Source organism: Tigriopus californicus, chromosome 7 (assembly GCF_007210705.1).
Source record: "Tigriopus californicus strain San Diego chromosome 7, Tcal_SD_v2.1, whole genome shotgun sequence".
NCBI classification, from domain to species: domain Eukaryota; kingdom Metazoa; phylum Arthropoda; class Copepoda; order Harpacticoida; family Harpacticidae; genus Tigriopus; species Tigriopus californicus.
The window spans coordinates 8,319,194-8,336,246 of record NC_081446.1 but is presented as its reverse complement, the minus strand read 5'-3'; the positions used below and the strand labels follow the sequence as shown (position 1 = coordinate 8,336,246).

The 17,053-nt window shown below is 40.0% G+C and overlaps 1 protein-coding gene across 1 annotated transcript; it reads left to right on the top strand.

The window, feature by feature from the left end:
• Positions 1 to 1,430: 1,430 nt before the first annotated feature.
• Positions 1,431 to 8,601, top strand: LOC131884366 (TWiK family of potassium channels protein 7-like). The gene is made up of 5 exons (XM_059232114.1): positions 1,431 to 2,777; positions 4,166 to 4,289; positions 4,644 to 4,796; positions 8,010 to 8,219; positions 8,369 to 8,601. The coding sequence occupies exons 1-5, from the start codon at positions 2,059 to 2,061 to the stop codon at positions 8,522 to 8,524; spliced, it is 1,362 nt and encodes a 453-aa protein (XP_059088097.1). The 5' UTR covers positions 1,431 to 2,058; the 3' UTR covers positions 8,525 to 8,601.
• Positions 8,602 to 17,053: the final 8,452 nt, after the last annotated feature.

The window sequence follows — 17,053 nt, the reverse complement described above, 5'->3', positions numbered from 1 at the left end:
TTTTATTTGGAAATTGAATAATGGAAGCATTTATTTCGTTTAGGGCTCAATTTCATATTAATATACATGGGGCATGTCAGTCTTCACTGCGAATATTTTCTTTCGCTATTAGTGCCCATCATAATGCAGTTTCAGAAATGTTACTACGTACACGAGTAAAAATGTATTCTGTCGGCTTCCATTTCTGCTCCTAAAACTTGCTTGCTTATCTTGCCGGAAACTTCCGTTTTTACTAATACTAGTAAGCCATCAAATAACATTTACAGCACCAGAGTACCATGAGTACTATTACGATAGTGTCCCATTGGAATATCAAAACATAAAAATCAAAATCAAATGAAGGTGTGACTTGTTTAATTGGAACATCTTCCGACCACTACACAATCATACAATCCATACAGAGAATTGGAGAGCTGATCTAGATCTTCATAATCATGAAATTATGGTAGCTAGGGAAATCCTTTTTGCCATATCAACACAAGTAAAACATGGATAAATATATTTCAGGAATATTTTTTTTTGTTCAAATACCACTTCAATAAGGCTGTTAGTTTTTCTTTTTTTATTAATTGGTTTTAGGCATTGTCATTAACTCATATCACTCAAATTCTGGATGAGCATGAGCTTGTTTCACCACACACTGGATTGAAGCCACAACTTGTATACTAAGTAGGGTAGCGAAAAAAATTAAGAGGAAACCTGAAAAATGATGGTCATTAGATTTTTTAATTGAGCATAAAGACTTCGATTTTCTATTGGAGTACTCCATATGAGGACAGGTTGTTGAAACCGGAGATCTTTAATTTTTGTGTCCCTTGCTATGACTAAAGTCAAGCTTAATGACTTCAGGTCTCTTTTTCATTTTTAGTTAGCTTTTGTACCGGACCCTCATTCCACGTAAGACTTATCATTAAATCGAACAGCCATGAGCCTCCAAGTCAAATTGAATTATGTATGAATCTTTCCGAACGATGTGATCGAAACAACTAGTCTCTTTACCAGGGTAGTTTGATCAAATGGATAATTATCAATTCATATTTTACTACAAAACACGGCTATAACGTACTTAATGTATCTATTGTACATCTTTTGCCTTTGCCTCAGGATATTTTGGCATCAATGAAGAAGGAGAGTAAGACGATCTTTAAGAAGGATGCTAGAGGAGCTAAGGAATTTGCAAATGCGTTCGTCATCCGTCTCCTCCTTGCTTGATTTTTCTTGCTTGCCTCTTATTTGTTTCTTGCTCCTGGAGAGCGTTTATTTGACATTTCTTACCCTTCATGTCTAAAGTTACATAAAAATAAAATTTAAATGCGGTTGGACAAGAAGCAGGGGGAAAATCCCCACCATGCATTAAGTGAAACAAATTGGCACCCAAGGTCGACTTGGCTCTTCCAGTAATAGCGGCGTCTATATGGGTGAACTCCTATTCTGGCATTTAATTGGATCGTGGAAATTAGGTAAATTATTCATCAAGCCCATTTGTTTGCAATAAGGGAAAGCCAATCCGAGTTTCCTTTTTGCCAGGAAAACCTATTTGTGCAAAAAAATAATACAAAGAAATGCATTCATTAGCTAATGGAGCCTTGTTGGAGCTTGCAAGCATATCTTTAACTATCGAATGACACGAGAGGTTTCCTTGTCAATTGAATCACTTAGTCCAGGTATGTACATACGTGCAGTACAGTAATGGGATCGAATCCTATGGAAGCACGCATTTCTTGGACGCTAATTTTTTAAGAGTATGGGATTGTTTCTATGAATGTGATGAAAGCAATACGTCAAGAAATCAGTGGCCCAGGGATTTCATTCGCCTCATAAGATTTTTATCCATTGAGACTCACTCACTCGCACGTCCTACTTTGAAATTTCCCAACCGAAAACCAATAATGTTCGCACATGCATGGAAAACCATTCCCCTTTCGCTCTTGCAAAAGGGTAGAATCCCATGAAAAGAATTTCCTGTAAGATATCATCTCTGAAATTGACTGCTAGGCATTCCAACCCTTTTTATGTCCCATTCCAGGTGCATGTGAGAGCGAATTCACATAAATCACCATGGCCTTAACTTACGTTGGAGAGTCCAAGAACACCAAGGGCACACCTAGCGGAGCCAAAACTCAATACCAGAGGCGTGCCAGCCGAGGTCATGCCTTGAGATCCTCCAAACGAGGGAGTGTCAAAGTCGCCGGACCGGCAGGCGGGCCATCCCCATCCGCGGGGTCGCCCTCATCACCGCATTCGGTCTCGTCACCGCCCCACCCTCCTCCACACCATCCTCATCATCCTCATCATCCCCACCACACCCCTCACGCCCATCACCAGCATGGGCCTCAGAAAGCCGCGCATGTGCCGCCCAGGAGCTCCGTTCGCTCCAAGGCCTCCTCTTCAGCCTCCTCACACTCACACAGTCGAGTGAAGAAGCTGAAAAACTGCTGCCGTACTTTTACCGAGTTCATGTTCACTCAAGTTGGAGTGGGTGCTTTAGTGGTGGCTTACACTTTGATGGGAGCTTCGATCTTTCAGCACATCGAAACACAAATTGAAGATGTGTCTTTGGCGAAAGTGGAAACCCAATTGAACGAAACGGTGAATCATATGTGGGTCCTCACCAATCGATACAACGTGCTCAACAAAGACCTTTGGACTTCTGACATCAACCAAGCCCTCCACATACACGAAGAAAAGCTGGTGTATTACATTCAAAACTATGGGTATGATCAGCAGACAAATGCCGAGCGGTGGACGTTCCCTTCGGCATTGATGTTTGCTTTAAGGTGAGACTTGGATCTTGGGATCATAGGCTTCAATTCAGTCCTGGACATTGGGCGATGCTCGCCTCATCTTTCTTGGCCCTCAAAGGTCCAAGGATATTTTGAAAAAAAGTTGGTGTGACAAAGACTTTTCAAGGGACGTCAGCGTTGAAGGTATTGCGGACAGTTGTTCTTGACTTGCCACAATAAGGGCCAGTCAGGAAAAATTACTGTCTTTCTGACATGAAGGCAACAGTTTCTACGAAACTAGTTTTCTCTCCGAATTCCAATCTCTTGAGCGCATAATGTAGGCAAGGATGGGCCCAATCAGCCGGTGGCCATGACTGGGAAAGTTATTTCAACCACACGCTCCATATGCTGATCCCCCTTTCTCTTACCTTTTTAACCTCCCAAGGATAGGGGTTCAAATGATCATCCATGTAGGAAATAGAGGGAAAAACTTTTTGTGCCTTTTGTCGAAACTGGAGGACAAACTTTTCAGATTTGAAGGCTTTCAGTCTTGCTTTGGGATGGTTGAAATTTGTCTGCTGATGACATAAAAAAAAAGTTTTTGTAAGTGAAACAATGGGCGTATACGTATACAAGCAGGGTCAATCCCTTGAGTGATAACATGGGGCTCGGATGATGCGAAGAGACGACCTCTCCAAAATTCGATTTCGTCTCCAGTTTCGCTGCCTTGGATGAAATACTATCTTTGACAAACACTACATGAATATGTAGAGGGGTTCATATCTTGGACAAAGCACCTGCCAGACAAGGCAAAGTTAAACCTTGGCGATGTATGCCCGTGGAAACAATAGAAAAGTCAGTCCCATTACTTATCTTTCCCCTGTTGGTTTATGAAGTCTTGATGTGTACCTGTACAGAACAGAAAGTTCGTTTTGACAGGCTTCACGTTTCGAGATAAAGTGTTTGAAAGAAAAACACCCAAGGCACTTGGAATTGATGTGAGTTGTGACTTCCAGAAAACGCATTCAAATGCCTTCCAATTTTTCATTTTGGGCGTAAAGATAATTGTGACGAAATCACTCGACAACCGTTGCTTCTCTATCTTTAAAAGCCGTAATCAATTTATTTCAGGCACTCTTTCCGCATTTCAGAAATGTGCTATAGATACACGTGCACAGGAATCTATGGCTATGAATTACGAACATCATATTTTCAGAAAGTGATCCTGTTCTTTGTTTCGCGTTATTTTTCTTTCACTCTCTTCTTATTCCAAAGCTTCCACTTCGTTTATCCGTCAAAGCTAAATATTACGGTTCCTTTGTACACACAAAGGACTGAAAATATTTCATCAGTCTTTTTCCGACGATGAATTTTCATTTCAAAATCAGATTTGATCGACAGGACTTGTATGCATACAACGGAATAAGAATTTATTCTTTCAGCATTATTACCATGATCGGGTACGGAGACTTGGTACCTCGAACTGAGGGCGGCAAGATCGCTTGCATCATCTACGCTTGTTTCGGCATCCCCGTCTATATCTTGTATTTCATGAACATGGGCAAGGTAATCAATGGGTTGTGTCATCATTATCCATCGCTTGCAAGTCTTTATCAAAAAGCTGGAAAAGTAAGAGACCAGACAATAGTGGTGGTTCACGCAAATTGACCACAACTTGGATCCCTCTTTCCGTTCTGCACGGTTCCCAAGGCTCGCCAAGAGTCGCTTTGTTTCCCTAATATGAAATTATTTGACAATGAACGAGAAAAACTTTTGTGGGGACACATGAAGCCAATGGATGAAGCTGTCTTCTCGTGTTCGTTTTCTACTTCTTTTTTCCTCCTCCTCGTTTTATGTTCAGTGAGTGCAATGTGAACGTGTACTTCCAAGGTGACACCATCCCTGTACTTCCTTCCACAGGTTTTTGCCGCAATCCTCAAATGGGTATACACGAAAGCTTACCGTTGGAACGTTCGGAGAAAGTGGAAACAACGAGCCAACTATGACCCGATGTCAAATGCGGGGGAAGATGCCGAATTAGACGAGGCATACTTTGACGAACTCGAACAACAGGTAGGAAGATACTATTATATTATTGGCACTGAACATGAAGTGTTATCTTGTGTGAGGAGGCAGCCTTGATGTACTGAATAAAGAACCATGTCAGTTTCCAATCAGACATGGAGATCCAAGGTTCCAAGCATTTCCAAAGGCTGGCAAAGAAAAAAAACAACAACATTGTTCTATTGTGCAGCAAATCCGTTGCCCACTTTTTTGCCTGCTTTTTATCCCACTTTGAGTTTTTGTCTTGCTCTCAACCAGCTCTACAAAACTTGTTTAGTGTTGAGTAACTCGGTCAATTTCTTTTCTTTCTCTTGCGCAGCTTTGGCCTTCAATTTAGAGCAACGACCACGTAATCGGGCCTGTTCGAGCCAAGTCAAATTGAAAGTAGCACTTTGATTTTTGTGGCACCATTTTGTATTCTAAGCAAATCTCGTAGCAAAATTGAACAAGGGTTCGATGTGGTTGAAGCTCAAGCCATGAATACGTTTGGCTCTGATGGTAAGGAGAAGGTTCCAATAATGGAAAGAAATCTCCTCTCGGAGATGAAGGGATAATGTTCGACAAGACTAATGCTTCTACTGATGATAAAGAGGCCAATGGTACCAGGCTGGGTAGCTGGGTGACTGGGTAACTGAGCAACTGGGTGGCTGGTTCTAAGAGCTGAAATGATGAGAGTTACCTCGGTCTCAGTGGAGATTTTCATCTCGTGAATTAAGCTGAGGCGTTCTGTGACTTCGTCTTCTCACGTGAGCCACCTTCTAGGATTCCAATAATGATAGGCTTGAGGCACAACGTCCGACTACTCACCAATAGCTGTTCCCACATCGGTTTCACTGTTTTTGCTTTAATTCCAAAGCATCATGGCAAAATAAATCAGAAGGAATCACGCTTTCAAGCTCGATCCTTTCAGTTCGCCAGAGGTGAAACAATCAAGCTATACTTTGCTAATAAAAGATTTGTGCCCTTCTTCGGAGGTGAAAAATGGTGAGAAAATGCTTTTACCTATTCCCCCAGCCTAGTCCTTCGAGGGAAATGGATTACTATTAATGTGCCGGATTTCCAAGTCTTCCCAATCCCATCCATGGACTCAGCTCAAAGAATCACTTTGTGAGTGGGTTGCTTTCTGATCGTTGTAACATGTACGTACGTACGTACGTACGTACGTACGTACGTATATATATATACGTATATACCAGTATAGCTTGATTCTACGGTAAGTCTAAGAACAATACGTACTACCTACGTATGTACTCAGTCTGACACTCACACTCTCACACTCTCGGCTTTCACTCCTTTGTGCGTGCATAAGCACTGCATTGCACCAAAAGTCAATTTCGATGAGAAATGGATTGCCTCCATTTATTGTCGGGATCCAAGGCGAGTCTAGCGTGCACCCCATGCCAAACGTACGTAAATCTGCTGGATACTGAAAAACACTGTCGCCTTGGTTGATTCCCTCTTCTTTGGAAAGAGTTGTTTTGATGATTTGTTTCAGTCGTGAGCAAGAGCTATAAAGCCGCCACAATTCTCAGATGAAGCTCTTTCGTACCACACAATAGGCGTTAGCTTGCATCCCAAGACCATTTATTTAGTTAGCTAGAGCTTCTTCAATGAGAACAAAACATTAAGCAACAAAAGCAGACGGATAAGTTCATTAACATCCTGACAGAAACTTAGATGCAAATACGAACGCTTTGAACACGGCTGAAGTTGTTATAGCAAATCATTGAGCGGTGACGTCCAAAACATCCAGAATGTGCTAGAGAATGACGAATCCCGTCTAACTCAAGGTTATTACGAGGACATGCACCCTTACACAGAAATTTGTACCTTCTGCGAATATATGTACAGTCCCACCCTTTCTAGCTGTCCACAATACGAGAACTCTCTCATGGCAGCAATGTTCCTATTAAAACATGTTTGGACCTGTTTGGCCTTTGGCAAACCTGCTGAACTGAGAAATAGGAGAAGCAAGTTATTCTTTCCAATATCTGATGACAAAAAGTTGTCACCATAACAAAAATCAGCCATATTTATATAATTCTACATTTTGTTTAAAGAATGGCAAAAGACCAAGAGGAAGTTAACCTGATCCAATGATTTGAAAAAGGGCCAGAAAAAAGTCAAGGCAGTTCAAAAAAAGTACGGCACCAATAACAAAATATGTAAGATACGTGGAAGTGCCGAAATTAGAAAATAGCAATGACGTCACGCTCGAAGGGCTTGTACTTGGTACCGTTGGCACCCCCTTTGCATGCCACTCTTGATTAGTTAGGAACCTGGCCATTTGTCACGGGTGGGATCAGTTCCATTGTTCCAAAGGCGTTGTTTAGAAGAGGCTCTAAAATGATTGTTGTCGCTCTGGGTTTGCTTCAATTAGGAAGCGTTTTCCCTCTTCTTGCCAACCCAATCTGGCAAGAAGGAAGCTAGCTACTGCCTGTTGCACATGAATGAGAGGGATTAATCAACCAATTACTCACAGAATTGGAACGCTTAGGATGTTTGTTCTCACTTCGTTCAGGTTCTTGGATAATATGGGTGAGAATTTGATCTGCCGTTTGATTAGTGATGAGTTGAGAATTCATTTGTCCTACTGAAGTGAAGTGGAAGCAAACTTGTGATGACATGAAGAGATCTAGAACATGATCCAATCATGGTGGAACACCATGCACCAAAATTAGATAAGCATTGACTTATTATAAGGTCTCTATATTTTGGAGTGCACACAAAATGAGAATCGACAAATTTAAACTTAAAAAATGGCAATGATCATATTAAGCTTTTGCTCCCAATTTGTTATTTTGTGATCTTAATAATCTTCCAATAAAGAATTTAAGATACTCTTTTCGTCAGGCTTATACTTAAAATCTTGAAAAACACTTCTTACTTACATTCATTTTCATTACTCAAATTCCAGAATATCTAATCCCGCAAAAAGGGGAAAAGTCCGCCTGCTTCGGTGATTTATTTGTCGCTAGCAACCCCCTCCGTCCCAATGAAAGTTATTCTATTCACGGTTCCACTGTTTCAAATGTCTTGTCAGTTTATGACATGGCCTAATTTGGTTAGGTTTCCTTGGGCCCAGTAAATTTGACTCACTTCCTCCAATAGAAAAACATTACACAAGAGAGAAGCAGTGTCATTAGATCATTTTAACAATGCATATTGGACAAGACGGGCGAAATAACAAGTGACTCCATGTGTTTCGGTTCCATTTTCTAGGTGATTGTCCCATCCACCACTTGCTTATACGTGATGAGCTTTTACCTCTTGGTTGGGACCATTATGTTTGCCGAATGGGAGGGATGGAATTACTTGGATTCCATTTATTTCTGCGTCACCAGCCTTTTGAAAATAGGATTTGGAGATTTCGTGCCCGGGGCCGTATTCATTCACGACCAGGAGGCTCAAGAAGAACACGTGGATACTCAGGTGAAAGATGAAAATATTTTTGCCACAGGGAAAAGTAAGCATATCTTATACCAAAAATCCCAGACTTCGCTGGCATTCGAGATGGGCTTCTAATCCGTTGGCAAACAAATGAATAATGATTTCTTTTCTTTTTTCCATCTTGATTCTAGATCAAATTGGTGATGAACTTTGTATATATCTTAGTGGGCATGGGCATCGTTGCCATGTGCTATTATCTTCTCAAAGAGGAAGTCACAGTGAGACTAGAGCATTTCAAAACCAAGATGCGGGAAAAGTTCAGAAGATTGAAGGCAAGACTGATGTGAAGAAAATTATCAGCTACCATATCGATCATTGTCATAAAATGTCTTTCACCCGGAAAATACAACTTTCCTTGTAAGGATTGGGCTTTATTCATTTCTTTGAGTAACGCTTATCACGAGAACTTAACCCGAAAGCCCGAAGTCCCAGTTTTGAGTCCATTCTCTATGAAAAAGTAAGGGATTAATTTTTCTTTTCTCTGTTATATGGAGTTGACAAAATGAAAATAAATCCCAGGACTGAGTTGAAGATGAATGAGTGTAGATGAACAACATTGGGATGAAGTTGCCAACTCCTGTGGGACATTGAGAAATGATGTCAATTTTAGTAAACAATTTGCGAGTGCGTTCGCCCTTTAACAGACAGTCGCAGAATTGAGCTGGCTTCAAACTCAGGAAAAAGGCAGAGCACATCGTACGTGTGTCAAGGTTTCGGCTTAAACAGTACTTGCTGGATAGCATTTGGCAATTTCCGCCATTTTGAAAAGAAAGAAGTCGAAAAATGATTTCCGCCATTGGCTGCCACTGAGTCCAATATGTAGGAAGTTGAAACCAAAGACCCGGAACGAACTGAGGACCTCTGATCGACCGAAAGTTTTGAGACTCTTTCCTTTCAGCCTTTTTACCGGAATCGAGGAACTTATTTATATGGACAAGACGGCGAGGATACGACGTATGCACTTGATCGGACTTTGTTTCAGCCTTCAAAGGATCAATTTACATAAAGCAAGAGAGGCATTATAAGAAGACGGGAGAGAGAAATGAAAAGACACTGCCTTTCACCATCTCGCACATTGTCACTTTGAACTTGAGGCCGAGGAAAATCGCAAAACTTTGTTGGCTGAGTCAGTTCACCAGTTCCTTATTTGCCAGTCCCTACCTTTTAAGTTGAGTACAAAGTGAATTGTGAATTTTTGGTCCTTGGTTTTTAAACCTCATTGTGAAGGCAAAACGTTCAATACCGGATCTTATAGCGGAATACGACACTGCCTATCTGAAACATCTATTATTGTTTTGGTTAGCTCATTGTCAGGCTGCAGTCCATCATCCCATCCGGCTCTGACATCTATCTGAAATACGATTTAAGAAAAGTTACTACTTGCTCCGGCCAACCTCATTGTCAGGTATTGTAATGACTTGGTCATTTCCTCAATTCGAGTGAAAAACAAAGCTTAACATGGAATTGTCCCGGAATACATTCATTCAGCTTTGTATGAAATAGAAGTTGAATTTTTAGGGCATGGTGATGCTCAACAACTGTGTCATATATAATTATAACTTCCCCCAATGAAATTCCACCGTGGTCTCTGCAGGCTCTACCCTAATATTTCAGGACATATCGAGTCGTTCGGTTTTACATTTGTAGCGATAATATACAGAGTAAGATCCTACCTGTTCTAGACCATATTAGTACTATTCAAAAAGCGGATTCGATTCTTGTACCAGATTGACAACACCAAATTTCTGGAAAGCAAATGATGATCTTTGCTACCCTAGTGCTTGCTTGGCTTGCATGTTCGATTCATGAAAAAAGTGAAACTACTCTGTTGCCGTTGACTCGAGACTTGATGAAGCAAGCAATGCAGTACTGTACATTCATTAGTCTTGCCTGGGAGCTACGAATTTTAATAATGATTTTTGTTTAATATCAACTATGAGGAGCAGCGACGTTTCCTCGACCATGGTGCTTTTCTAGCCATAGCCAACCACCAGTAGAGAGTGCTAGAGTGTGGGTGATTAACGGACCCTCATTGTGGTTTGGCTCAATGGCGAGCTTGCACTTATTCGAGAGCCTAAAAAGATTCAGGGGTTAGTTCAAATTCATAATATCAATACTACCACCCCTACTACTACTACTACTGCTAGGTACTACTACTATTGCTAATGGAAATAATTCAGACAAGAAGGCCTGATGACGAAAACGACAACGACGACGACTGACTGCATACAGTTCTGAATCTTTGGTCACTCACTCTTCCTGTCTCTTTCATTCTTTCCCAACGCTGAAATGCTGAAATGCATTATTTATCTCTATGGAGCATCATTCTTGTTGTTGATGTTGGATCCTTCTAGTGGGTGACAGGCATCATTATACATGACTTTGATCATCTTGAGTCTACCTGGACATAACATTGGTCGACAATTCGGCGAGCTCATCTCTTCTGCGTTTGTTGCGCTGTCTTGGACAATCATTTCAACCATCACTGATTCTAGATATCGGCAGGGTTTCATTCTTAATCATTCAACCCCGTCACCAGAAGTGAAGTCAAAACGAAGGGTGGAATCTGAGAGAGGCGGAAGGGAAAGAAGGAGTGAACGAAAGTAAAATCATTCTCAGTTTGCCTTCGCAAGTCATCATGAGAACCAAGTCAGTGTTATGCCTCTTGTGGTTGTTCTTGGCTCCGACATTGGGTACATTTTGGCCATTGTCTTTCGATTTCAATCCGTCGGATTTTCGGCGGGCTCTGAAACGCTCTTGGTGGGCGTTCCTACCCAAACTGGAGCTGTCCGAGCCTTGGATCTTAGGGTATCGGCACTACAAGGCAGTGGATTATGGCGAGCCCAATCGCGCGGGGAATTGGCATCATAATCTCGCTGTGCGAGTTGGACCGAGTCCAACACCTTACTGGTTGAAGTCCGGTGGGAGAAAAGTGATCTCCAAAACGTTGGAGATCCAAGACCCTATTTTCGGTGCACGTTCAAATCGAAACAGATGGAGGAGAGACTGATAACATGGGACAATCAGTCTCAGGAATACCAAGCACGAGAAAGACCAGTTCACTTTCTCAACCTTTTGACGACCACTCTGCATGATAGTACAATTATACTCGGATAAGGGGAGAAAATTTACTTGCTATATCGATTAACATTCGAATTAAACCATTCTATGAATAAAGGTATCTTATTCAATCAATTGTGCAATTTCATTTTGTCAGATCAGATTCATTGTTGGGATCCCTCGAACGATTGTTCTTGATATGAAAACACTGCAATAAAAACGAGCCGAGCGGCTTACATACAGTCCTTTTCATTGAGCGGAGGAAGCGCCTTCCGCTTCGTCAAGGTGTGAGCAAACAAACGTAAAAACGAGAGAACACGCTCTAATATACAAAACTTTATCAAGAGGTTATTAAATACAATTATTAAATACCCAAGTACTAGGACACTATGAATAGGCCACCAAGTCTTCTGGGACACGTTTCAGATCCTCTATGGGTAAAATTACGAACAATTATGATATGTAAATAAGAATTGGACAAGCAGTTGTATTCCATATGTTTGGGAACGCACCAACACTTTTGCATCATCATTTCCAAACAAAATAGTTTCGGGAAAAGCAAAGCTTCACAAGCTTTTGGTGACTAACTTTAAAATCATCACTCTTGCTTAACTTTCTTTTAGCTTTTTAACACAATTCAATGGATAAAGATGATGATGAAAGTCAATGGTATGCTAGAGGCATTCAACATATAGCTTTCTGTATATCCCGATTTGGAAGTCGGAAGTCCTTGTAATTCTACCCTTATAGAAATTGAAATGTTTCACACAGGGGTGGGTGATGTATTTATGGTATTTGAATAGATCAGCAATAAGTTGTTCAGCGAAAAATACCTTGGTAAAGTCAGGCATCTTAGAGCGTAGTCTTGATTTTCAACAATTGTTTGTCCACAAGTTCTTTCACTTTGCTATATGAGCAAAGGTCATCTTCGTTAAAACCATTTTGAAACGCCAATTTTGCATCACTGGCATTGGCAGGCAAGTTTGTTTACTGGTACCAGCGCTTTCCTAAATGTCCGAAAAGTGGCTCTAGTTAACACTAGTTTTTCTCACAGCGGCAACTTTTCATGTTAGGTTAATCTGGAAACAGAATTTGAATCCATGGCACGAGAAAATTCTTACCTTGGTTGTCCCTACTCTTCGACCACTCAGCTACACTAGCTCCTTAGAGTCATTGTTTGCAGTCAGTAGTCATCAGGGCATTAGTCGTTCCTCAAAAAAGGGAACGAATTAAGGTTGTAATTACTTTGGTCAAAAAAATAATCGTTACACAACCATTATTCTAAAACAGTGATGGCGTTCCTTGTTCTTCGTTACTTCTCCTAAGATTTAGATGACCAATATTCTATGTTTTTTCCCACATCAAGACCATTGTTGAAGATTTGAAACAATGCCTCAAAAAGATTTTCGCTCCTTGACAATTGCACTGAATCAGGTCTTCAGTTCAAAGGGATTTGATTGAGAAAATGTAAGCACTTAAGTAGCAAATGCAACAAAAGATTTAAATCCAAGAACACCCTCAGAGTACCAAACAAATATTTCGGACCGGGTCAACTAAAAAAAAAACATCGTCAAGAAATTCGCTGCAGCTGCCCGAGAAAGGTAAAATGAGAAATGGTAACTCTGTGGTTAGAACCAATGGTGTCATATGAGGCGTTCGCGAAGTTTGTGGCGGAGAAAAAAATTGGTTGACGAATTGCGGAATTGGCTTCGAAAAAGAAAGCATTAGACAGACTAGACCTTTAAAAAACCAGATATTGCCGTTGGGGGCCATGAAATGCTAGCATTTGCTCTTGTCAGTCAATTAAGTCATAGTGTATCCGCCTGAAGAACAAAATAATGTAGTACACCAATGTCAAAATTTTCACAAGACGCAAGGTTTTCTTGTACTTTCAAATTCTCAATGCATGTAGGGTTATGTCACGAATTGACTCCAAATTTGACATTTTTTGCCAAGACACTACAAAATTAATACCCATCTGTATCAGATGCGAAGGATACTACATCTGTGTGTAGTGAGATGGACACACAAAACACGTTTGAAGATATTAAGTATTTGGAGACACCTTTCCCAAATAAGAGTCAATTGGACCTTGTTATATCTTTAACGGTGCGAACTAGACTTCTAGTTTGTTGGCACAAACATAGCGATCAGGAACAGAGATCACTCCCAGCTTGTACGCGTAATAGACCCAGGATTGTCATACTCGTTGGACTTCACTTGTTAACCTCATTACCTTCACATTTTGAGAGAGCTGCTTGCTAATGGGGTAAACTTGATAATCTAAGTATTATGTTACAAGAGACCAAGTATTGTCATTATATTGATCTGTGGTTACATCCCTTACACCACATGCAAAGGTAAAACACTTTGATCAGTGACAGAGAGGACTTTTACAGTACTTAAAAGCCAGTCTCCATCAAAAATACGAGCAATTGGGGAATTTTAGCGATCTTGTCAATCGTTATGTTAGCCCCTAATACCATTTTTTTTCATTTTTCACTTATCTTATTTTGCTCGATCTGGGAAATTAACTAAAAATGTAAGATTGCATTTATGTATTACACTAATTTTTCTTGATGATGATGGTTTTTTTAGCGAGCACATAATCTTCAACAACCTCTTTGCGAGCAGCAATACAGGCGTGTCAGAGTTAAATAAAAAAAAAGATCAATGTAACATTAAACATCTACAAGAAATGGGTAAGAGTTGGCCTTGCTTTGGAGTTTTTTTAAGTATTGGGCAAGCTTGGATTGGCTTACAATAGATTTAAAGGTAAATGCAAGAACAAATTGGAATATTGTTGGTGATAACATTGTGGAAAAGGTCATAGCACTACACACAAAATTTTGCAAATTCATTTAAAATAACATCCATCATCATTGCTTCAGAGGCACAAGTGAGGCAAAGAACGACTTGTATGAGAAGCAATGTTACATTGGGCGGTAATTTTGTTGAAATTGGCGGATTTTTGTTTTTGCCGGATTGGCGAAAAATTAGAAAGAGGTAAAATTTGGGCCGAAATTTTGGGCAGTTCCATGTTTTTAGGCGGTTTCACTATCGAAATGTCTGGTACCACTGGTCATTCAGGGCATAGTTGAGCGCGATCAAAAGGGTGAAAATTTGGAAGAAAGCTGAGAACTATAGGTTATTTAATGAGGGTCAATTTGACCGTCAAAAACATTAAAATAAGTTTGCAATCTTAAGTCGCACATCACGAAAAATATCAATATCATGAAAATCAACAAAAACTACATTTAGATTTGGCATCAGTGATGCCAGGGTCGCGACAGGCTAAAAACGCCAGATAACCCCCCTCCCCCCCCCAAAAAAAACACCGCCAATTCAAACATTCACCGCCAAAATATATTTTAAAAACCGCCAGAAAAACGGCAGATATTCTTTAAATATTCTGGGCTATTAAATATACAATCAGATGCTTTTCTGCATGAGTTGAATTTACTGGTCTTCCGTTAACTATTTGTGTCATACGTCGAAAGAGAGGGAACAGGGTGGAACAACATTGTAATGTTGAAACCAGTGAAAAATTTGTTTATTTGGCCATACCGTGATTTCAGTAAAAACAATGCATTGCCGTTTTGTCCAAATTGTGCCAGATATGATGTATTGATTGAGAAAGCAGCCGTGAGAACAATGATTGCCTCTGAAGTTGAAAATACCTACTTGAAAACCTTGAAAACCTCAATTGAAACCGTAATGTATGTACTATATCTGCACTGAACACATGGCTATGTTACTTATAGAGAAATGATGGTCACACAAGTATGAAACTGAAAGTGCGTTGAGATAAAATTGCCAAGGCACAGCTTGAATTTTTGCAAAGCATCCTCAAAGCTGAGGAAAAATATGCCAGTTTCCTTGAAATTTGGGCCAAAAATGCTTACAGTCAGTCAAAAACGCGCAACCCACCTAAATCAGCCTCTCCGTCAATATTGAAAAATTTCGCCCGCCGCGCAAAGCTCAGCAAACGCCAGATAACGGCCAGATTCATCTTCCCCGCCAGACAGAATCTAAAAAACGCCAGAAGTAGCAAAATCTGGATGGCTAAACCGCCATCTGGCAGCACTGTTTGGTATGGTCAATTCTATAGGGCATGTCACGTGAAAGAAATTCAGGAAAAACGTGGTCCGACACCCTTATTTTGGGCATTTGGGGGTGGGAGGACTAAGGCAAACATCACAGTCAACTCGCACCATCCGCCAATTGAATTCTCAATAATCGTGTGATTTTGAGTGAGCTGTGTTACAAATCCCAACAAAATGAACATGGTTGGTGTTAATCGGTGAACGCACTATCAATTGTCTCAATACCACAACATATTTGCTTAGACAAACAAGTAAAATGAAATAAATGTCAAAATTTAATGCATGCACAGTGCGGTTTGACTAGGCATGTTGTCTTTAATTTTACTCCATGGAATAACGTCAGTTGTTCATAAAAGCGTTCTCTTGACAAGCCCTTTACCATTGCGATCTATGTAGGTTGCGTGAAACATACCGTGCCAATGTTCCTTTTAGTTTGAGATACTGAATATCCAAATTTAGATTTGAATGTTGGTTAGATCGTTGTGACGATAATGAAGTAATTTAGTCACTACTGCTCAAAAACAACCACCAAAGAAAGCTGGCAATCTTAATTGCATCTTTCAAGTATAAAAAATTCAAACTCTTTTCAATGAAATAAGATTATGGTACCCTTGATCTCTGTTTTTTTATTTAGGCATCAGGTAAAACAAAGCGCATTAACCTTTTCCAATTATTGGGAACGATAATTCCATTCGTAAACAAACAACACTACCAAGTAAATATTTGCTAGCAATGTCAATTTCAAGGACTTGAACGATATTTGAAATGAAGATTTATGAACTTGCATTATTTGAGGCGACAAAACAACTTTATTAGAGTTTTGAAAATACTGGTTGAGTCATAAGTTGACACTACCTGCATTATTATCAATCCCAGTAGAATTTAGATTTTTTAGAATCATATGACCTTACATTTAAGAGACCAGTATTTCTCAACATTAGAGACAATATGGCCTAAGCTACCATAGATTGGAAAAAGATAATAGTACTTTCGTTTTTGTTGATTTGTATTCTACTTTTTCCTCAGGAAACTTCCTTTTATCCAAATTTAGTTAATTCATTTACATAGTGGCCATACTATCCATAATTGCTCCCAAAAAGCATCTTTTGACCAATTGAAGTAGGGATGTTTGAGTACCACTTATGTTTTCTTTGATTGAATAATTTGCCGCAGCAAACTATTTTTTATTTAAATGAGTATAGCCTTTTTCTCCCTTTTTGGAAAACGTTATCAACTTTTGCTTTCCTTTGTTTGGCGATTTTTTTTCTTACCTTTTTCCAAGGTCCGGTAATAAGTCGTTACGAGGCTTGGAAAAAAGTTGCCTTTTTGACCGGTGTATCTTTTTCAATGTCTGAACATTTTTAACCCCTTTGCTGTATTTCGTTCGGGTGCAACTACCTCCACAAAATGCCCAAAATCAGTTTCCGGACTACATTTGTTTTAAAATTACTCTGTCTTCACATAACTAATTTGTCCCTGGTCTAGGAGACAAATGTGCCGCGGAAGGTCTCAGATTAAAAAACTGAACCTCTCTGATAAGCGTTCAGTTATCAATCTTTCAACTCCATTCTTGCCATCATTACTTTTGTTTCAGCCCCCGTGCTTAAATATTGATTGCAACCTGAGAATTGTTTCTTAACGCTTGACGAG

Excerpts from the sequence above, each read along its gene's own strand:
- LOC131884366 (XM_059232114.1), top strand. The coding sequence starts at position 2,059 with ATGGCCTTAACTTACGTTGGAGAGTCCAAGAACACCAAGGGCACACCT. Across the intron at positions 4,290-4,643 it reads ATTTCATGAACATGGGCAAG|GTTTTTGCCGCAATCCTCAA; the intron begins GTAATCAATGGG and ends TTCCTTCCACAG. Across the intron at positions 4,797-8,009 it reads TTGACGAACTCGAACAACAG|GTGATTGTCCCATCCACCAC; the intron begins GTAGGAAGATAC and ends TCCATTTTCTAG.